Source organism: Podarcis cretensis, assembly GCF_951804945.1.
Source record: "Podarcis cretensis genome assembly, chromosome: 17".
NCBI classification, from domain to species: domain Eukaryota; kingdom Metazoa; phylum Chordata; class Lepidosauria; order Squamata; family Lacertidae; genus Podarcis; species Podarcis cretensis.
Genome location: NC_137187.1, coordinates 27,846,113 through 27,869,544, shown reverse-complemented (window position 1 = coordinate 27,869,544; position 23,432 = coordinate 27,846,113). Strand labels below are relative to the sequence as shown.

At 43.2% G+C, this 23,432-nt stretch overlaps 1 protein-coding gene across 3 annotated transcripts in view; it reads right to left on the bottom strand.

The window, feature by feature from the left end:
- The window catches only part of ADAMTSL1 (ADAMTS like 1), a 496,501-nt gene that overhangs the window by 126,511 nt on the left and 346,558 nt on the right, over positions 1-23,432 (bottom strand). For all 3 annotated transcript variants that reach the window (XM_079959104.1, XM_079959106.1, XM_079959105.1), the window contains 5 exons: positions 20,773-20,911; positions 13,518-13,568; positions 7,728-7,932; positions 4,193-4,340; positions 413-497 (listed from right to left, as the gene is read on the bottom strand). In XM_079959104.1, coding sequence (XP_079815230.1) covers positions 413-497; positions 4,193-4,340; positions 7,728-7,932; positions 13,518-13,568; positions 20,773-20,911 — 628 coding nt within the window. The remainder of the gene's footprint in view (positions 1-412; positions 498-4,192; positions 4,341-7,727; positions 7,933-13,517; positions 13,569-20,772; positions 20,912-23,432) is intronic.

The window sequence follows — 23,432 nt, the reverse complement described above, 5'->3', positions numbered from 1 at the left end:
GATAAATAGGGACCGCTTACCAGCGGGAAGGTAAACGGCGTTTCCGTGTGCGGCTCTGGCTCGCCAGAGCAGCGATGTCACGCTGGCCACGTGACCCGGAAGTGTCTCCGGACAGCGCTGGCCCCTGGCCTCTTAAGTGAGATGGGCGCACAACCCCAGAGTCTGTCAAGACTGGCCCGTACGGGCAGGGGTACCTTTACCTTTAACTCCTCGCAAGAAGACACAAATCAGCCAGGAAGACTTTCAAGTTAAGGGCAGGATTATGGGGTATGGAAAATATCCTAACTTCAATGGGGTTTAACTCCATTCCGGAATGTAACAAAATGCACCACACATAGTCTTAAAGTAAAATACAGTTTCAAAGCACTGATCAATTCCTGACCTCATCCCAGTTTCAGAAAACCATACTCACGTTGGTTCTTCTGATACTATTGCTCCTTCTTCCAATTCCTGGGCTTGCTTGTACCATGGCAATTTAGCTTCAACAGGAAGTTTTTCTGCGGGAATAATTACAGGTAAATAGCAAATATGCCGCTGTAATATAATGCACTTTTTTTTTTGGTAAATCAATCCACCAATTTTCTGTGTGCTGCATTTATTTCATACTAGCAAGACACTAGTCACTATGACCACAGTGTTTGTGGAGAGCACATTCTGTCTCTGGGGACAGGGTGCAGTAAGTCTCTGCGGCCTCATTTGCAAACAATGCAAAACTGCAGCTCCTATCATTCCCAAGTCAATAGGGATGTGACAGGAGGGGAGCAACATCTGGAGAGTCACAGGATAGCCACCCTGGTTTAGTGTGTCATCCAAATCCTAAACTCTGGTTAATCTGAACTATGGTTAAGATGCGGCTGATCTAAAACGCAAGCTGAAGTTTCCAAACTCCTCCTTGCAGACGTATTGGAGGAGACCAATGGGCTGGAGCCTGAAGCTCAGTTTCATTACACTAAACACTGGTTTAGTATTACGTCTGCAATAGCTCTCTCTCTCTGTGTGTGCTCTGCACATTTCTGCCAGAGGGATGTGTGGGCTTCATGACACAGAAGTCATGGATCTTCCCCTGTGGGAGACATGAGGTTTTGTTTTCACTTGTAAGCAGTGGCAGGAAGTGAAAATACACAGGTGCACACATTTCCTCCTGCTCCTTTTAATGTGCCTTATAGCCCCAAGTTCATGTTAACAGATCTGAAGATTCCTGCATTGCTTAGTCAAAGATGTGTGTGTAGTTATACCCATTGTATCCTCACTTTAATAACTTGAAGAAAATATATATATACTAAACTCCACTCTGATGGTTTATTATGACATTCAAGAAAATCCAGATGTGATGAGTGATAGTTGAAGAAACAGGCAAATGCAAAAATAGTTCAGTGATGCCCTTTTCAGTTTGAGCTTATCAGTTCATCAACTATGTGAATGCGAAGAATGAGCTGAATACTTTCCCTGTCATTTTTGATACAAAACAGCGCTGCTCCGTATCCCGACCTCTCCCTTCCCCTCCAAAATCAGTACCAAAAATATACATTAGAAGTATCTAATAAAATACTCACTTTAGGAGCCAAAATATACTCCCTTGGGAACATAAATCTGGACTTGGCTAGAGTAAACTGGAGCAAACCAGACTTGCAATGGCCCTTCAAGGCTAGACCTGAGGACCTGAGCCCATGACAAATGGGTGACTTCACCCTAAAGGAACAGAAAACAATCCCCAGGGACCTACTGATCTCTGCGGAGATCACTGGATGCTACAGCGCTCCTCCCAAGCCCTCTGACTACAGCAGGCTGCTGGAAATATGTGATCCGCCTACATGACCATTTCCTCCCTGAAATTCATGACCCAGAAACAACCCTACATGGGCCCTTTTTTCCTTTCAAAACCACTTGAACAACAGTTTACAGTTCTCATATTCAAACTAGCTAGAAAAACAGCAGCTGTAGATAGTTGCTACTTATGAGCAACATTGTTCTGATTAGAGTCTCCAATTCTTGCAATTCGACACATGCAGTTGTTTCTGAGTAAGCCCAATCTGTTTTGTGTTTAATCCTAGAATTAAGAGCCCTGGGTCCATATGGAACATGGCTTTTCTGAACCTCCCACCAATAGCTCATTGCACTTCCCCCAACAAACCTTCTCTTGAAGGTTGAGAGAACTTCAAAAGTGGAATTTAACATATGCAGGGAATGCAATCTGGAGTGAACTCTATTAACCCTCCCCTTTCTGCTTGTGTATGGACTGGGCGGGTGAAGCTTTAGATGCTGCAAGACACAAAATTTAGATGAAATCTTTTGATGATGGATCTACTATAGGGACGTATACCCAGCCTAAGGATTCAAAAAGGGCATTCCCTGCTGCTTAGGGCCCCAGGTTTTCTTCCAGGCACACAAGACTGCCACGGAGCAGAACAGGAAATTAATACATACATACATACTTTTATTCCATGCTTCCTTCCCATAGTTCAAATCATGCTCAAGGCGACTTACAACATGAAAATATGCATAACTACAACATGACAAAGTACGGTAGTAATAAACTGTAAATAAAACATTTAAAAATGCACAACCAGGCTGAACAATATTCGCACAACAAGCTTTAAAATAAAGATGCAAAAAACCCAACAGCAACACACACACACCCTTACCAACAACCTCCCTAATAGATTGTGCATTCAACATTTTTCATACAGTCTTTCACATTGATTGAACTATCCATTGCAATTCTGGCAACACACAGTGACTATAACCTGTAATCCTATTTCACATCTCCTGTGATGAATTTTCCTGGAGTAGATTTATGGGCATGAGGGCAAGAGGAAGAGGATAATGAAGTTATTATGCCCTGATTCCTCCCCGACCATTACTTGCCAGATTTCTACTCAGATATATTTAGTGGTACCACTTGGTGTTATATATGTGGAAATGCAGCTCTTAGCTTAATCTGTATTTTACCATGTTCATTAACTCTAATGTGTAAAGAGATATTTCTGTTTATACACCGTATACTTATTTTTATGGTAATGGAAAGTCAGGCCTTACTGCTTTTCTTTCGCCATTTTAAAAAACTGTACAGCCTTGTAAAACAAAAACAAAAAAACCCCCACAGATGGTGCTTTCCTGTACAGATGCCTGCGTGATGACTGTAAAATAAGGGAAAGAGACATATTAAGTCACATTCTGTTTACAAATCCTCAAGGCCAGCCCAAGGCATTCTGCTGTCCTTTCCAACTCTATGATTCGACTTTAGCATCTGAGGCAGCCAATCCCAGAAGCAGGGTGTAAAAACACAATAGCAATGTTACAATAAATAAAACAAAGCAAACTTGCTGACTTTGCAAGCTGTTGAGCTGATCTTAACTTTGGTTTGACACAATACAATTATCATGGCCTTTGCAACTTGTTTGGAGATGACATGATACGGTATCATCTCAGACCCTGATGTTGCTCTAGAAAGCTAAGTGCAGTCAGAACAGAATATACACACTTTCAGAGTTAGCGCTAAGTACTACTTCTGGTAAATAAGCCACTATAGCTGCTAGAGGGCTGTGAAAACTTGTGTCCTGGGCTTTTTAGACTCGTCTACCCATGTACTGGGACACAGGTGGCACTGTGGTCTAAACCACTGAGCCTCTTGGGCTTGCCGATCAGAAGGTCGGCAGTTCGTACCCCTGCAACGGGGTGAGCTCCCGTTGCTCTGTCCCAGCTCCTGCCAACCTAGCAGTTCAAAAGCTACCAGTGCGAGTAGATAAATAGGTACCACTGCAGCGGGAAGGTAAACGGCATTTCCGTGCGCTCTGGTTTCCATCACGGTGTTCTGTTGTGCCAGAAGCAGTTTAGTCACCCGAAAAGCTGTCTGTGGACAAACGCTGGCTCCCTCGGCCTGAAAGCGAGATGAGCGCCGCAACCCCATAGTCACCTTTGACTGGATGTAACTGTCCAGGGGTCCTTTACCTTTACCTTACCTTTTACCCATGTACTATCTGAAACCCAAGCGGTGCATTGGTTTCCAGATGTGAATCCCAACCCCCCAGCTCTCCTACTCCACTGTATTGGCTAAAATTAAGCCTAAGGCATCACCTCTCAGACATCCGACTTACTGGTGGAAATGTCCTGCCACTCTGGTAGCGGGGAGTAAATGTATTTAGAGGGAGGGAGAGAGAAAAGGAGGCAAGGATTCTTTTGCCCTGTGTTTTACCTTTGGGCTTGTAGCAAGGAGTGGGAACGATGCATTCTTCTTTGATGTGAGGCTTTGTTTTAGCAGTGCAGCCACCGGTATGCATCCCTCTGTGATCAATGCACAGAACCACCCGGTATCTTAGGCCTTGACCACATGTCACTGTGCACTGAAAGGAAAAACAATGAAAAAAGTATATTCCTGAATAGCCAGACTCTGCCTTCCTTTTCTAACCCTGCTTGCCCATATGGACAATTAGCAATCCAAACCAGAACAACACCATCCACCCATTCTGGCTTTCTGATCATGGTTTGTTAGGAAGAAGCAGACCACACCTCTGGTTTATACATAACAACAAACCATGTACATACAGCTTATTTCTTCTGCTCATACCTGGGCAAGAGCAACAGGGCAGAATACGCTAGCATGCTGCTTAATCCCAATTAGCCGTTAACGGTGGCATTGCATGGGGGCCCCACAGAGGTGATTGCCCTGGGCGCAAAATTGTTAGGGGTGCAAAAATTCAGCACCCGGTGCTGCCTCAATACAGCTGCATGCTTCTGTTGCTGGGCTCCACTGAAAACAGCTTCTCCATGCAAACCAGCAAGTGACCTCTCCAGACAATGGAATGACTTCTTTTCTTATCTCTACGGCTATGATCTGCTGGGTGATGTGGACACCATTAGGCAGTTGAATGTGCATGCATACTCTATCCATTTTTCTCCCTCCCACCCCGCGCCTTGTGACCTCGGACACTGGCAATCCATGCTATGTCACTGGCCACAAGCAATGGTTTATTGTTCCCAAAATGTGCTTTGTGTGTGACTGGCATTCTGAGTGAAGAAGAAGGAACAAGAGAATATGATGGTTTGGATTGTTCATAATTATTTGGTAGATAGGTCGTCTCCCTTTCTTTCTTTCTTTCTTTCTTTCTTTCTTTCTTTCTTTCTTTCTTTCTCACTCACTCACTCACTCACTCACTCACTCACTATCTCAGTACTGGTTATTTGGCTTGCAGCCACAAGTTGCTGTGCTTACTAACACTTCATCACTTTCATTTGTAGTCACTTTGGCTTAGTACAGAGGCAAAGCACTTAATGTTATGTGGTAATCAGTGCGATGTCAAGCTTTTTTGGAATGGTGAACTACATACAGTAGGCTCTGCTCCTTCAACTACTTTCCAAATTGTATTTTAAACCCACATGTAGTGAAGGATATTCTTTATGAATGTTATCCCATGGTGGTTTTGTTGGGTTGCTTGTAGGAAACTCACTAGGATCTTATATTTGCAGCCTGAATACATTTCACTATGTGTATTATCCTAAACTTTCACCCCAATTTTAAAACTATCCCTCCTTGGTTTGATTTTATGCTCTCGTTATCCTCAGCATCATATAAAAGCAAAGGCTTTGTCAGCGTCCTACACAATAAACCGATCCTGTATAGCAATCACCACTCATTTAACAATTGAGGTATAACTGGGCTAAAGAAAAAAAAAATTGAAATCTTGTGCCATTGAGGCACAGGGAAAAGGTAACTTTCCCACTGATTTATTGTATGGACAAGGCACACTGATGCAACCACGATGACTGAAATTGCCCTGTGGCTCCAAACCCTACACAAGTGCCAACATGCTGCCCTCCAGATGTCATTGGACTACAGCTCCCATCATCTCCAACCACTCGCCATGCCAGCTGGGCATGACCTATCACTCATCTACACTGTGTTTTGCATGTGCAGTCATTCTATTCTTTATACTGAGCTGCCTTCAGCTATTTACAAACGCTTCACAATTTGCTATTTAAAAACTCACAGAGCTAACACACAGGTTCTGAGCTATGGGTTTTTTTAAAAAAGAAATCCAGGAGAGATCAGAGCCTCTCTACAGAAAGGTGGCCTCGGATAATGATATGGAGACTGTTGGAGGTGACAGGTGCAGTCCTGCTTGCACCGTGGGCTGATATAAAAAGGTAAAGGTAAAGGTACCCCTGCCCGTATGGGCCAGTCGTGTCTAACTCTAGGGTTGTGTGCCCATCTCACTTAAGAGGCCGGGGGCCAGCGCTGTCCGCAGACACTTCCGGGTCACGTGGCCAGCGTGACGAAGCTGCTCTGGCGAGCCAGCACCAGCGCAGCACACGGAAACGCCGTTTACCTTCCCGCTATAAAGCGGTACCTATTTATCTACTTGCACTTAGGGGTGCTTTCGAACTGCTAGGTGGGCAGGAGCTGGGACCAAAAGATGGGAGCTCACCCCGCCGCGGGGATTCGAACCGCCGACCATACGATCGGCAAGTCCTAGGCACTGAGGTTTTCTTGCATGGAAATGGAAGATAAGAGAGCAACCTCCAAGATTCCTAGACTGCTGTTCCTGTGCTGATCCCTTGACATTCCTTCAGTGTTATACTGATACTCTTAGGGTTTGCTGACCTAACCTCACTTCCTCTCCCTTCTTCTCCATGTCTCCCTTGTGACCAGAGGGACGCTTGAATCTCTCTCTATCTGAGATGCAAGCAAGTTAGCTAGAACTGGGGATCTCGCCAATCAAGTTATAAACACAGATTTTTATTTATTTATTTTACAAACTCAGAATCTCAATGTGCTTCTCCGGGGTGTGTGTGTGTGTCAAGTACAGTGGTACCTCAGTTTATGAACTTAATCCGTTCTGGAAGTCCGTTCTTAAACCAAAACTGTTCTTAAACCGAGGCGCGCTTTCCCTAATGAGGCCTCCCGTCGCCGGTGCCCTTCCACTGTTCAGATTCTGTTCTTAGACTGAGGTAAAGTTCCCAAACGAAGACACTATTCCCAGTTTTGCAGAATTTGTAAACCAAATCGTTCTGAAACCAGACTGTTCTTAAACCGAGGTACCACTGTATGTTCCTCCAGGGGGGATTCTCCATAGTTAACTTCTGCTGAGCATTTAAGCTCTCGCTGCCATCAGCCACGGTAGACTAAAGAGAGGCTGTACCAACTTTTAATAATAATAACCTATCATAATAGCAATATATCCTTGCTCATTCCTTGGTGAGCACATTCATGAAATGCATCTCAGAGCTTTATAGAACTGAGAGGGCTCGACGAAAGAAGAATGGCAGATGAAATTAATGGGCTATGCATAATGGGACAAAATGACAGGAAGGATTTGAAACCTGCGGGACCAGAGATTTACAGAAGATTGGAAGAAGTATATGAACTATTTGAAGAGCAACTGTAATCAACAAATTACGCTAGTAGGACTACAAGACGTTTTGTAAGGAGAACTATACGAAGTGTTACAAAGTAGAAAAAGATAGAGTTGGTTATGAGTCTGAAATGAAATAGGGAAAATAAGAAATGCATACTAAGAGATTAGACTGGAAAATTTTCAGACAGGATTGATGGAAGTCAAAAAAACTGAATAAGATGTAAAAGTATGTTTAATTACTGTTGAAAATGATATGTTAAAAAACTAATAAAATTACACACACACACACACACACACACACACACACACACACACTGAGAGGGCTAATAAGCAATGCTGCAATATAATATATACGTATTTTAAGAAAGCGGTTACCGGAGACCACTCCTGAGCCAACCACTTGGGGCAATCGAAGATGTTGCAAGGCTGGACAATGGGCATCTTGGGAGTGTACATGCACTTCCACTCCTCCACAGAGCTGACGAGCCCCTGGATGTCCTCTTCCACACATGAGATTGTGCGGCTCTGAATGCCTCCGCCGCAAGAAGAAGAGCAGGCGGTCCACGGGGTGCTTTCCCACCTGCAAAACAAGATGCCAGTCAGGGAAAAGGCTGAGCATCCGAGCTTTCTCACTGCATGCATCTTACGATATATTGGCATTTCCCTAGCAGCAGCAGCAGCAGCAGCAGCAAAGCACAACCATGTCGGTTGCTAGAACAATTACATCAGCCAGTATTTCACCCAAAATTGCCTAAGAAGGACAAAATTATTTACCGTATTTTTCACCCCATAGGACACACCGGCCCATAGGACGCACCTAGTTTTTTTGGGGGGAAATACAGGGGGGAAAATTTATTTCCCCCCCAGGTGCTCTGCGCTAATCCTGAAGCTTGGGGCGTGCGGAGCTCAGCGCGCCCCAAGCTTCTGGCTGCCGGCAAAGTCTCCGCCAGCCCTGGGAGAGCTGGGTCTCCCACAGCTAGCGGATAGCTTCCTGAAGCCTGGAGAGCGAGAGGGGTCGGTGCGCACTGACCCCCTCGCTCTCCAGGCTTCAGCGAAAGCCTGCATTCGCCCCATAGGATGCACACACATTTCCCCTTCATTTTTGGAGGGGAAAAAGTGCGTCCTATAGGGCGAAAAATACGGTAGCTGGTGAAAGAATTCGCAGCATGACATGAACGGAAGAAATCTGTGGATTCAGTATGCCTTGGCAGGGGTCACCCACCTTTACGGGTCTGTGGGCACATTTGAAAATGGGAGAAACTGTTGCAAGCAACCAAGCATGCATTGCAACATTGCGTACTGATCAGCGCCTAGGCATCTTCCCTGAATCGCCATTTCTCAGGAGCAGCGCATTTCCGCAATATTCAAATGGTGAGATATTACTGCCAGGAGAACACAGTTCCTGCAGTCTGGAATGTGGCAGTGGTGTGCGTGTCACAGGCACCTACTAGATTCTGCCTGATACACCAAACGCAGCTACACCACATTGTATGTGCCATGCTCAGAGTGCTCAGCGATGGAGCTGAAAGGGAACGGTCTCAAGGCAAAGTACATTTGTCAGTTTCTTTCCTGGCAGAGGGGTTTCCAGTTAAGCCTTTGTGTCAATGGTCAGCAATTACAGGGCTGCCCTGGGTGCTAGTGTGCTAAGCCTTCAGTCTTTAACCCCTTCCATGCGGGCATGGTACAGTTACTGCGGATGCAGCTACGACTCCCACCACATCCAGCTATCCTTTTTGTGTTGGCAAGCAGGTGGGAAGAAGGAACAGACAGCATTCCCTCAATGCTGGGTCTGGATTTGGCCCAGCAGCCTATATAGTTGCTAATTACTACGTTAGCTAGACCCAGTCGTGCTGTTGTTGTTGTTGTTTAGTCATTTAGTTGTGTCCGACTCTTTGTGATCCCATGGACCAGAGCACGCCAGGCACTCTTGTCTTCCACTGCCTCCCGCAGTTTGGTCAAACTCATACTGGTAGCTTCGAGAACACTATCCAACCATCTCGTCCTCTTCTCCTTGTGCCCTCAATCTTTCCCAACATCAGGGTCTTTTCCAGGGAGTCTTCTCTTCTCATGAGGTGGCCAACGTCTTGGAGTCTCAGCTTCAGGATCTGTCCTTCCAGTGAGCACTCAGGGCAGATTTCCTTCAGAATGGAGAGGTTTGATCTTCTCGCAGTCCAAGGGACTCTCAAGAGTTTCCTCCAGCACCATAATTCAAAAGCATCGATTCTTCGGGGATCAGCCTTCTTTACGGTCCAGCTCTCACTTCCATACATCACTACTGGGAAAACCATAGCTTTAACTATACAGTCCTTTGTTGGCAAGGTGATGTCTCTGCTTTTTAAGATGCTGTCTAGGTTTGTCATTGTTTTTCTCCCAAGAAGCAGGTGTCTTTTAATTTCGTGACTGCTGTCACCATCTGCAGTGATCATGGAGCCCAAGAAAGTAAAATCTCTCACTGCCTCCATTTCTTCCCCTTCTATTTGCCAGGAGGTGATGGGCCCAGTGGCCATGATCTTCATTTTTTTGATGTCAAGCAATTTCCCAGGTCACATGCACACTCAGTGCATGGGGCATGCTTACAGCCCAAACCACTAGCACTGACATCTATGCAGTGAGCAGGACATCTGCAGCAGAGTCCCCACGTTAGTGTGAATTTTGATGACCCAGGGTTTCCTATCTGATGTAGAGCCTATGTTGTAAGTTGTAAATGCAGAGGCTTTCCACTTCAGACATTTCATTGAATGTGCAACATTGGTGGCAATGGCCTGTAGCACAGTCCCACCTCCCTGTTCACACACCGAGTGGACGAACGTGATGACTATCTGAACAGGGTTATTGTTAAATGTGAAACCAACAAAGAACTTCAGCTACAATCCTAACACCACTTACCTGCAAGTGAGCCTCCCCGAATTCAATAGGACCTACTTTTGGTTAGGGATACATGAATCTTTCAATTTCAGTTTCTCTCAAGCTCCTAATTTTTCCAAACTTAAATCCAGTTCTCTAGATTTCCACAACAGTTTGTGATTTCTTGTTTAAAGTCCTCACGATAGGCCATCAGCATTTTAGCACAAATTTATTTTAATAAACAACTTTCTGTACACTATTTTGCCCAATATATAATTTTTGCAATGCAATCTCCCCTAATGTAATGCATTGCTGTATGTTATTTTTAACATACATATAAGCATTCTAATGCTTAGTTTAGTATATAGATTTTTGTATACATTACTTGGCTACAGAACTGCATTGCAAAATTTGCAGAAGTGCAAATTTCAAAGTGTGGTAAGAATTCATCTCTACACCACCTTTTTTGTTACCCAGGTGAGGAATAACCACCTTTTGAATAAACCACAGAACCAAGGAAACTATTTCCAAGTCCAGCATCCAGATTTAGGGCCCAACATTTATTATAGCTATTGTAATAGGACAGAATTCATTCATTTGTTCTGTTGTCTGTTCAAAATGTGGTTGTTCCTCACCTGGGTAATGAACAAGGTGTTGTACAGGTGAATTCTTACCATGAAAGGATGGCTCTGTTTGGGCTTGCTTATTATTTTGGAAAGTTGGTTTTAGGTAGGATTGCCTTTAAGTGGAACCTGAAATTAATTCCTCCCCTTCCCTACATCAGTTCCAGTTCCCATGCAAGACCACTCTTTGTGGGTGAAGTTCTTTGTTGACTGAGAACCAGTAGAAGCAAACTGATGGAGGGAGAGACACCATCTCCCACAGCACAATTACCATATTTTTTGCTCTATAAGACTCACTTTTTCCCTCCTAAAAAGTAAGGGGAAATGTATGTGCATCTTATGGAGCGAAAGCAGGCTGCGCAGATATCACAGAAGCCAGAAGAGCAAGAGGGATTGCTGCTTTCACTGCGCAGCGATCCCTCTTGCTGTTCTGGCTTCTGAGATTCATTTTTTTTTTCTTGTTTTCCTCCTACAAAAACTAGGTGCGTCTTGTGGTCTGGTGCGTCTTATAGAGCGAAAAATACGGTAATTTCCTCTTTCGTTAAGTTTGGGGCTGGGCATCATGCTAGTGATTGTGGATAAAAGTTTGCAAGGCAGGTCTGCATAGGCTAAAGTGTGGTTGGGCTATACTTTGAACTTAGCATCTAGATCAGGCATAGTTGCCAGCTCCTAGGGGCCTGTGGGATGTAATCCACTGGGAGCAGTCAAGTACAGCATTCCTTGTTTTGCTAGAGTGGACATGCAAGGGAACGTTTGGTCGAGCCAGTCAAACCTCCTGTTCCTCCTGGCCTGGAGCATCCTTCTTCTTGCATGTGACTAGTAGGTAGGCATGACCTTTCCGGACCTGGTAAAAGGCCAAGGCATGCTGCCACTCTCCTCCTTTTCCATCTTCCTTTCGTCCTGTGAACTGCTGGACTGCTAGCCTGCAGTCACTAGGTGAATCTCCATTATGGGGTAAACCGTTCTTATACATTTGTAAATTTAAGCCTGAAGCCTGCCTTCATGTATCACACTGTGCTCTGCCTGATTGTGAGTAAACTTTCTTTTTATTGCTTATGAGTAAGACTGTGGTATCTTTGTTCTTTTAGGAGGGATTCAAGGGGTCTTACCAGGAAAATATTAGAACATATTTCAATCTGGACAAGCCAGACTGAATTGCGTATTGTCTTAAGAAACTCACATGAGTTTGCAACTAGTTTTCTGCTGTGCAAAGGGGAATGCACTCTGCTAAGTAAAGGAACTTGCTAGCACAAGTGAGGAAGGATATCAATAATCAATATATCCTCTCCTGCCACCCTGAACATTCCCACAGGGCCGAGGCACTGTTGATGGTTTTTTGTTTTAGGGGACCAGGCTCCCTTAGTGTTCATAGGACACTTGGCTCCACCCCCTGGCTCCTCGTGGATGTCACACACATAATGTGAGAACATCACATTGGGCCCCCTCAATCATCTTGAGAAGTTGGCGCCTGTGAGATCAGGACTATGCAGACCTTGTCTGAGGCCAGGTATATTGTTCAAATAAAGCTGTAAACTCAAACAAAAAGGCAGCCGGTCTCAAGTGGAGGCCCTCAGCCAACTTAGCCCACCGAAGCCCAGCCATTTTAGTTTCTGAACAAAACTATAGCAGCATACTTTTTATATTTACCATTCATTTGCATTCCAATGAGAAATGCAATTATGTGCTGCGCAATTCACCAAGCCATTCATCCTTCACAGTCACTTTAACCTTAATAGCATAATATATGCCTTACAGACACACAAACACAAACGCACACAGATGTTTCTCCCCAATCAAGCTTGTAATCGGCTGAATGCTTCAATAATTGGGCTCAAGGTTGCCTCAGAATAAACACACGGAAGAAAATACTTTCATAAGTTACATCAATAAGCCAAACAGAATTAAATAGATTCTGCTTCAATTTGGCAATTGTTAAAGAGTAAGGCCTTAGTCACAAAATTCTAAAATAACAAGCTTCTAGCCAATTAAGACTCATTTATGTTGCTTAAAAGATGAATATGCGAGAAATAATGTAATACAGTCATGCAAAAACGCCAAAAGCTGTCAAGAAATATGGATTGAGACAATGGCTTTTATTGGCCCCATTAGCAATTAAACTGTAATAACCTGGATTGCTATGTTAAAACTAGAGATGTCAGAATTTGTTTTCAATTAATTGTCTTGTTTATAGCTGATTATATAACAAGTTGAGTGGCAGTATTTTGACTTTTAACATATTACGTGAAATTAATAATTCTGGAGAACACAAACGCTCTCTGTTGCTATAAACCTTTACCTTAAATGAACTGCCTTCAATCAACAGACTGTAATTGCCATTTTGAGAAAGATCCAGTTAAAACTCTGCCTCTCAAAGTGCCAAACATGTGCCCACATGGGGAAAAGAAAGGGGGGGGGCAACAGCTCGACATTTTAATCTCAGTCTCAATTGGATATTTCAGTGACAAGATTCTTTGGTTTGTGTGACAGGCAATTTTCATTCTTTGCAAGAGCTCCAGGACACGAGAAATCCAGATTTCAGTATCTCATGTGTACAGAAAAGCAGGAAGCAATGAAAACAAAACACAAGACCGCAGGCCCAGAGCGTGTTTGCAGATCACTACCACACTCTGTTAAGAGTATCAATCAACCACAAGCACATATCTGCATGTTTGTTAAACAGAGAAGCTGGTTTACATACCGAGGAAGAGGATGGTAGAGGTCATAGGGCATGATCTGCTTGTATCCATCACTGTTAGGAACAATAATGCCAACCCTCTGAGTAGAAGGTACACACAATAAAATAAACACTAAATGATTACATTATACAGAGACATAGCATTAAATAGATTATTACGTCATTCTACTCATGCGGCTAAAAATCTAGCTTCAAAGACTAAGGAGGCAAGCAAAAATTGACACTGGCACTCATCATTTCACTTTGCAAAATATTTCATGAACCGATTTTTTTTTAACCTATTAGTTAATATGGCTCCAACAATGTAAAGTGATTTATTTATTAAATGCAGAACAGTTATGTTCTTAAACTGAACTCAACAGAGTTAATGAGTAAGTGAGGGAGAGAATGATGTGTTTTGTATCTGTGGGGAAGGGGCGCAGAACTTGTGAGCCTCAAAATGTGCTGGGTGCTCAGTTCCCATCCTCACTGACTGTGGGCCATGCTGGCCGGGGCTGATGGGAGTTGGAATTCAACAACATTCTGATAGCCAGAGATTCCCCATTCCTGGTGCACGGAAAAGAAGAGTCTCTCAACTCTTACAAATCGCAAACAGCAAGGAGTTATTCTGTCTGATTAAAAATAAAGCCCACCACCAAATTTTAAAGGTCAACCTAAAAAGTAGGGATTTTATGCTGCGAAAAGAGACATATTCACCATTAATTGTTGACAAATAAAATGACTCTGTCGATTAGTAGGATTCGATTATAACATCTCAACAAGATGGGAGAAATGTTGCCATCTTTGTACTAACCATAATGTTGAAGGATGCTTCCACACATCAAAGTTAACAGGAGAACAGGAAGCACAATCAGGAAGCTTCTTTTTGTTGGGGATTCAGGCTACTTATGCTTCTCTTGCATGATAGCGATCCTGCTAGTCCACATGGTCTAGCATCCATCACAACTTGGATCACTCCTTGTTCAATATGTGGTTTCCAGGTCACCAGTGCTATAATTTATAGTCTCAATCCCCCACATTTACAGGGATGCCCCTTTACAACATCATAGCTCATTAGCTTACGAACTAAGCATTGATAAACCAAAGACTGGGCCAAGTGAAGCGAATATGCAAAAAAGGCTACATAGCCTGAGAGGCAAAAGTACGTATTCTAATGGATCACTTCCCAACAAATTATAAAGCAAGCAATCAATACGAATCAATAGGAAAGCATTGGTTTTCTTTAAGTACTTGTTTGGATCTTTGGTGCTTATAGTTTGCATATATGTGTACTGCTGCATGAGAGGAGGCTGAATGTAAAAAATGGGTTTGTTAGACACTAAGGTGGCAGCATATTGGCAACTAAATTCTAGATGGCTAGTGAGGAACCACATTGTTGCTGGAGACCAATCCTTCGCTCCACCATGTTGTCAGCCAAGAACCCAGAAGCCCAGTACCAAAACACAGGGTTAATTGTTTTGGCAACAGCAAGAGCCCAGAGCCTAATTCAGTAAAGGCCACAGCAAACCCGAGTTTGCAGAACTACTTGACAAGTGTGCGGGGAGCGTGAGATGCCACAAATTTCCTTGAAGGCAACATCCGGACCACTGGGCACGTGATGAAAGGTTAGGGGGCTCAGAAATACATTTAAAATAGAGCTGCTCATCTTTGTGTGCTGTCTGTTGAACTCTAAATTTAGGCTGCATCCAGGTGCAGGTTATATACACTGCTCCTTGGTGGGGCTCTTAAACACAGGGCTGCAGCAGCATTCCTGAAAGGTCAGGGTTGCAGATTCCAGGGAAACAACTCTGCACATGCAACCAGACCCCCTTGCTGCAGATGTTTTGTGCTGTACAGATGGACCTCAAGGGAGGCATGGACACCATCCAGGGCTACTCAACATGGGCCCACTCTGTGCTTCCAGATTCTTTGTCTGGAAGCCCCAGTACACCCCAGATGTTCCACCCCAATGTGCTATGAGAGCTCAATGACTTTTTCTTAAGCAGAAGCCGTCCTGGGAGGCTGCAGTTTTCCAAGCAGAAGAAAAGCAAGAGGAAATGAGGTGCTTAACCCCTTCTTCTGTGGCTGTCTGCTCAAGATCAACCTACACACCCACCCCAGCTGCTCCCCTCTGTTGGGGTTTGAGGCTCTTTCAGCAAGTCTGAGGAGGAAGGGCCTTGCATATTAGACTGCATTACGGATAAGGACGTAAAGCTGGAAGAGAGTCCTGACAGGATGTTTTCTTAACTAATTAGAGAGGTCTTTTCAGTTCATTTCAAATTGGCAGGTTACGCTGGAAATTTCTTAACTGCCTTGCTCTTATTCTGTCATCACGTTGCTGAAAAGTATTTAAATAGATAGCAATTATGAGGCAAATATCACAGTCAATCTGTATTCCTGCTTCCACTAAATTCGTGATCAGAAGAGCAATGAGACAAGTATTTTGGCACATTGTGTGTATGGGAAGGGCCTCTTTGTCAATGCCTGCAAGATATGAGTCTTTAGCAGTCTCGGTTAGCGGTAGAATGCTTTCCGCTGTGCTAGCTGCCCTGCAACTGGGACTCATAAGGCAAGCGAGCTCCCACATGAAACCTCAGACTGCCAGTCAATAATTAAGCAGCAGAATTCAATCTGGAGGGCAGTGGGCCTGTACTGCACGCTACTGTTGAATTGTTTCTTTAAATTTTAGGTTTCATTATTGTTCCACAAGATGTGTATGTCTTTAAGGGCCGGAGCAAATAACGTGACCTAGTTTTACATCTGTGAAGCAGTATAGCAGGTGCTGTTAAGTTATGTTAATTAAGCTGTTGGGTATAGTATATAAAGAGCAGCAAGTAGCTCTCTCAGTACCCTGGTGGATGGGTCACACTTATTGATATAATGTAATTTAGTGTAAAAGGAGTTTTTGTTTTTGTTATTAAACCAAGCAAAAGTTACTTTTGTGTTTCTTGAATGTGTGGTCTCCCAAGCACACCTTCTGCAGCCAAACTAATCTGCAAATAACCAATAGTTACAGATGCTGCTTTTCTGCAAATTGGCTCCACCTCTTTGTGGGGACGCATTGTGGGTGAGCAACCAAGCCTCCCCCCTCAGTCACGCCTTATGCTGGGGAGGCCTGGCCATGCCAGTTAGCCAAATGGCCAATCAGGTGGCTTGGGGAGCATGGCTGGGACCAATTTAAACCACAGCGCGATATTGAACCGGCCCTTTTCAGCCTCATGCCACAGATCTCCCGCTCTCCCACCCTTTGTACAGGTTGCATCATTGGCCTTGCTACGGACTTCAGTTGGTCGCTGTTGAGGGGCCTGGTAGGACTTTTTCCACTTGGCAAATTGGGACTGGCCACTTGCTTTTCGCCTACCTCGTAGCAATTGTCACAACTTTGTAAGGTTTGGCGGTTAGGCATTGGAATAGCGTTGTGTGGGGAAGGGGAGGTGCGGCCATCACCTGCCCCTCCATGCTCAAGGGTATTCCGTTAAAGGAATCTGGGGGTGTGGATATTGTCCAAAGCCTGGGGAGGGGCTAGGGCCATGCCACAACCCCAGTGGGAACCCAGGGGGGCTCGAGTCAATCCGCATCAGTGGGGCTCCCCCTACTGGAGGTTTACCCTTACCAGACTCCCTGCAAGGTGGGCAGGAATCAGATATAGTCTGTTGATGCCAGTGCCTAAGCCAATACCGATCACATTCTGTAACCAATAAAGTTGTGGCCTAAATTTTGCCCATTAACATTAACCTAAAATTCTGTGTCCTTGTGTCTTTATTCTCATGGGGGTGGATTGGGGCTTTGACATGCAAAGCAGTATCAGCAGAAGAACAGTTGTGGGTTGTGTGTGCTAGCCTTTCCCCCTGCACCTCTTTTCACCTCCGTCACTTCCAAAAGTCATCCTTTCAGCCACTTTCCCCCTAGATTGTGTTTCCAGCACAAACGCAAGAACCCATATGGAGGAAAACTGGCTGTGAGGAATTCAAATCCTATGCTTCCAACTCTGCTTTGCAGTGGTGACCAAGTGAGAAGCACCATCTTTTTTTTTTGGTGACTGTAGTCATTGGTCTTTAGTGGGTCAAATGTCTTCTCTCTGCCATCGTGATCGTGCCAAATATGGATACTCAGCGGGGTGGTGGGGGAGCAGAAAATGGATGAACCCAACCTATGCATGTAAAGGCTAGAAGGAATCATTTTCGTTTGTCAAATGTGTAGGAGGAATTTTTCCAGCATTGTCTGTACAATGGAAGGAATTTGAAATAAAGGTACAAGATGACTTTGTTAGGACAAGCAGAGATAGGGTGGGTAACCGAGTGTCATTCCGGGTGTTAAAAGGTATGCACAGTTAAGTAACATCAGCATAAGGCTATAATTAATGTGGAAAGGAAAAAACACACCAGGTGATTTGCCTATCATAGCAACCTCCTAGGCGCCTGTCTGTAGCCTGCAGTGTGAATAGCGAAAAGATGGATAGCGCAAACACATGAGAAACCCACTCAGATCAAGTTCCTGAGTAAAGCTTATTCTTAATATTGGTGAAAATGGATTAATTAAACCAATTAGCTTGTTGGGGGAGGGCTATTCTGCAGTGCTCTTTTAGAGCAGGTTTCCCTGCTGAGGATATATATATTGCTTCCAAGAGCAAATGCAGTTATGAGAAAGGTCCTATACTACAGTCACATTACTGACTAAGCCAACTTCATTCTGGTAGGTCCCATAAGTGGAAGAGAAGACTCTTGCATCTAAAGGACTCCTGCCCTTCAGGATCCGTATGTCAGCAGCCTCACGTTGATCCGTCTTGTATAAGAGCAAAAATTACTTCCCTGACATCTGCCCAGAAGTTATTTTTCTCTTTCTTTTGATATGCATGCACCATGCAGCCACCTGTCTTAACATTTAGGTATATGTAGTGTCAGGTTCTATATATATATACACCAAACTGGAAAACAGCTTTGAAATCAGTTCCCAGAAACAAATGGCGTGTGTGAGCTCTAATATAATAAACATCAAGAAAGGCAAACATTTAAAAATGAATGGCAAATATAAATACCCAGGCATGTTTAATCTTTATCTTGCAGGCACCACTGACATTTTGAGCGGCCTGCCGTGTGTCTCCCTCTGCTTATGGTACACTGCAACTTGCAAATTTGTGAAAATGCACTTTTTTATTTACCCTGATAATTCAGGCTGGCACAACATGTAGACACCAGGTTGTACCTGTACGCAGCACATCAGTCGTATCTTGTGCTCAATAATGCCTGTTTCTGTTGCTCTGGGCAGGCCAGGGCACAGAGCTATCACGCTACCTACAACCAATTTCTTAGGCAGGCCATAGCTAGCTGATTACAGTGTAACAGCAGAAAAGCAGAGGAATGCACAGGTTTGCTTTCCTTGCTCCTGTTAGTGCTACGGTTTATTATAAATCTGGTTTGTGGTCATGTTCTTTGCTGGAGGCCAATTCTGCCTTAATTGTTAACTTCTATTTTGCACAATCTCTTTCCATATTGCTTATCCTTTTCAGGCAAACGTTTAACATCACTGAATGTTAAATGCCCTGCTCACTGTATTCTCAGAGCTCTTATTTTATCTGTTTTTGGGGGGGCCCTTGGCCTCTCAGCCCCTCCTAGATGGCACCCCTGGCTGAGTTAAAGAAAGCTATCAGAAGTGGGCTTTTGTGTTAAAAAGCTGTGAGCTCAGGCTCAGGTCAGGTCCTAGAGACAAATTCCCAAACTCAAAATATGATCAGAGGCACCTGCGTCTTTGATTCTAATCGCATGTCTTTTGTAGCTAGACTTTGAGGTAGCTAGATTCTGGCAGCTAGACTTTGAGGTTCTAGAAAAATAAAACTAAAGTAGATCCAACAAGCCTGAAGTCTGTCTCTCCCCTGCTCTGACGAGACCCAATTCTCATTATTTTTCTGTGTTGGCAATTGTTTTTTTTTTTTTTTTTTTTTTAAAAAAAAAAACCCAACCAAAACCAGAAACACACCATAAGGTTCCCAGCAGAAGGAGTGGGAACATTTAATCAAAGGTCAAAGGTGACAAGCAACAAAGCCCTGATCAATACTTAATTTTCATGAAGTGCCCTTTTCAAATTGGAAGAATATAACATTCAATAATACAAGGTGGCTGGAAATTCATCTATATTATCATTCTAATGCTATCAGTATTTTTCTCCTTTCAACCATCAGAAACACTTGATGAAAACACAAACCAACAAACCTTCTCCTCATTGATAAAGTTGTGGATAAATGCCAGTGATATTGGATGGGCATTTCTCCAGAAATGTTTCCACAGATATATCTCCCCCCACCCACCCCTTGCTCAAAAGAAAATTATCTTTTTCTGAAAATGCAGCTTCATAATGACTGGAAGAAGACCATTCAAAATTGGGGCAATTGCAAAGTTGTGAATTAGTCTTTGTTCCCAGGTAACCATCCCTAGAAAGCATATATAGTAAGTTTAACTTACTGTAAGATATGCTAAAATGAGCATATCTTCAGTTTTCAGTGACTTCATTCTTTCTTAAACTTTTGACAACATAAGGACACGTACAGTATGCTATTGATATCTCTCTCATATATATATATATATATATATATATATATATATATATATATATATATTTCCAAGTGCATAACTAAATTACTTTGAATATCCCACTTTTCAGTGCAATCCTAAAAAACATGCCTACTCAGAGACATCAGCTACATTAACAACTCTTTCAAGAGTTGTCCACCACATCTACCTCAAAAATGCTGAATCAGATCCCAGTTAATTTACTATACTAGAACAGAAAATGTCCTGGGATTCCCCCCCCCCGCCCCAATTCAATAATAATAATAATAATAATTTATTATTTATACCCCGCCCATCTGGCTGAGTTTCCCCAGCCACTCTGGGCGGCTCCCAATCAGTGTTAAAAACAATACAGCATTACATATTAAAAACTTCCCTGAACAGGGCTGCCTTAAGATGTCTTCTGAATGTCAGGTAATTCTTTATCTCTTTGACATCTGATGGGAGGGCGTTCCACAGGTCGGGCGCCACTACCGAGAAGGCCCTCTGCCTGGTTCCCTGTAGCCTCACTTCTCGCAATGAGGGAACCGCCAGAAGGCCCTCGGCGCTGGATCTCAGTGTCCGGGCTGAACGATGTTCCGATCAATGTGGTTACATTAATTTGTACATGCCGGCTGGATAACAAGCTATTTGCAATCCTCTCAGTATCAAAACAATAAATTAACTGGTCTGATTTTGCTCAGTGTAAACTATCTCAAAATTGTGAACGGACTTACCTGGCAGGGCAAGGATCCAGGTTGCACTCCTGAAGTTTTGGCTTTGGCTTGATGTTTTCAGGGTAGTAGTGGCAGTATTGGTCAGAGACCACTCTATTGCTTCTCAGATCATAGCACTCGGCAGAAGTCAGCTGGTAACCTTAAAAAAAATCTAGACTCAGAAAAGACAAAGACAACTACGCAACTCTGAATTAACTCACAGTGCTAAGGTTTGTGATACTGGGCTAAAATACTAACCAGAATGTACTTGCTAGCCTAAAAAGACCTTGCAAGTGGGTCTTAAGAATGTAAACATAGGTTTGTTCCAAACGTTCGTTTCTCTTTTGGTCACATGTATCACTAGAGCTAAGAGGCTACGTCCAAATTAACAAACTTATGTGGCTGAGTTGTGATGGCGTTTTTTAAAGGTATGAAACTCAACTTTGGGAAACCATTATTTAGAGAGGTGAAGCAGTCATGGAGAAGATGCTTAAGTCCTTTCTCACCTGCATCCAATTGTAACAGCCACCCTAAGCGGCTTCCCTCCACGTGGTTTCCAAAAACATGACTGGAAGTCACTGTTAATTTCTCAGCTACCTGTAAAAATTTCATGTAAACACGTTCCCCCAATAATTATTTACACACACAAAATTAAAAAGGACAAGTGGTCCATTGCCCTACAATAACTTTAACTATTACATTGTCACATATCTTGAGGCCTGAACAATTCATCAAGACAATAGGTGAAATCCTGTTCTGCTGTTCTGCTCATGAAATGGCTGTTGATCCAAGAGAGTCATTCCCTAATGGAAGAGAAGAGATGATTTTCTCTTATTCTCCTTTCCCTGCAGGCTCTTGACTCTTTCCCACAATATTTATGAGGGTCCCCCCCCCCAACCCTCTGAAACAGATTTCCAGGGAGTTCTGAATCCTGCAGTGGGGAAAGGAGAACCGGCAAGAATTGCTTCTCTTGCATTGACAGACACCTTCACTGGATCAAGAGCTATTCTGCAAGTATAACAGCAGTATTGGATTTCGCCTATTGCCGAAGCCTTTCAAAAAGAAACATTCGAAAAGTATCAGCTTCCCAGCTATTGTTTTATTCTGGGGATTTTATTTGATTCAAAGTCACTGCTGTATATAAAGTATAATTCAGAGTTAACAAAGGTCAGTGGATACTGTCGATGGCAGTTTCCTTGAGAGGAACAAGAAGTTTATAGAATGCCTGTCGTTGGCCCTTGCTTTTCTTAAGGTGGAAATTGGTTCCTTTTGCCTCTTCTTGGTTAGCTGCATGCTGATGTCAACTGCAATATTATACGGTTCTCTTTTATAGAGGGTTAATGCCCTAGGTTGATTTCTGTATAACAACCTCAGATTCTTAAGCTTGGTGCTACAGAAATCTAAAATGATGAAGTAGTAAAAGCAAAGTGCAAACTTCCCCTGACTGCTCGTATCTTTCGGGTTGATTTATCTTTCCCCTTAAAGTCCAGCTTTTGCATTCTGCATTACGAGTCTCCTTCTGAGCATTTCCTCCCTTTCCCTTTGTAATTTCCCATATGGGAGTATCGACTGTTGTGACCTAATTTCAATTACCAGATACCAGTTCTCTCTAGGTGCTGCTATCCTTGACCACAAAGATTGCATAACTCCCCCGGAGGCTGTCATGACAAGTTACTGTGACAATTCCTCTAATGAAATTGTTTGAAAATCGTTGGAAGAGGCAAGGGGAAGTTCAACTCACAGGCTTCTTCCCAGTGCACTAGGATCACATATGTAGTACCCAATATCACACGGCAAGTTGTTGACTTTGCCCTTTCATTTGCCTTACTGGGTCCAATAAATTGGATCTCTTCCTCCAATCAAGTTGCAGAGCTGATGATGAGTTATGGAATCAAAAGCACATGCTGGATACATTTAAAGTAAAAACAAAAATATAGCTCCAAAAAGTATGCAAATAAATAGACCCTGTTTCTGTAATATGGCCAACTTCACCTATAGGTGAAATTTAGGTGCATTTTTTCTTGTAAAAGGAGCAGCTAGACAAATGAACATGTTCAGTAGTTGTAATTGTATTGAACTTAATTCTCTCTTCAGGGCAACTATCAAGATTATAATTTTCAACCAGGATTTTGCAAACACGTAGGGGTGAAATGGGTAGATCATGGCTGATATGCTTCTTTGGAAACCTGGAATGTCCATTGTGCCATGCACATAGTCTGAAGATAGTCAGAAAAGCTTTGTGAGATGTTTCCTCATATTCATATTGAACATTTCTGAAATTAGTGAAAGCCACGACTTCAGTCCTTCTTTGGCAACTGCAAATACTTTCAGAACATGCATATCTATCTATCTCTATATTTAACTTGGGATACAGGAACTGACTTTCTAAACAGAGAAGTAATCTGGGAAGGAGAGATGGTTTACAGTATAAGAGTGAAAAGCAAGTCATTAATCAGTGGTATTGATGCATCCTTGTGGACCACACTGGAGTTATAAATAGCAACGAACCACCTTCTATAATTATCCTCCACAGAAATACACTTCCCTTGGGACAGATAACGTTGCAAATGAGATGCAGTGTTTTTGCCAGCACACCTGGGAAAAGACTCAGACACCAGCAACTTGGAGAAAGGTTATATTGACTGAAACGTAACAAAATTCGAGGATCTGCAAACCGATAA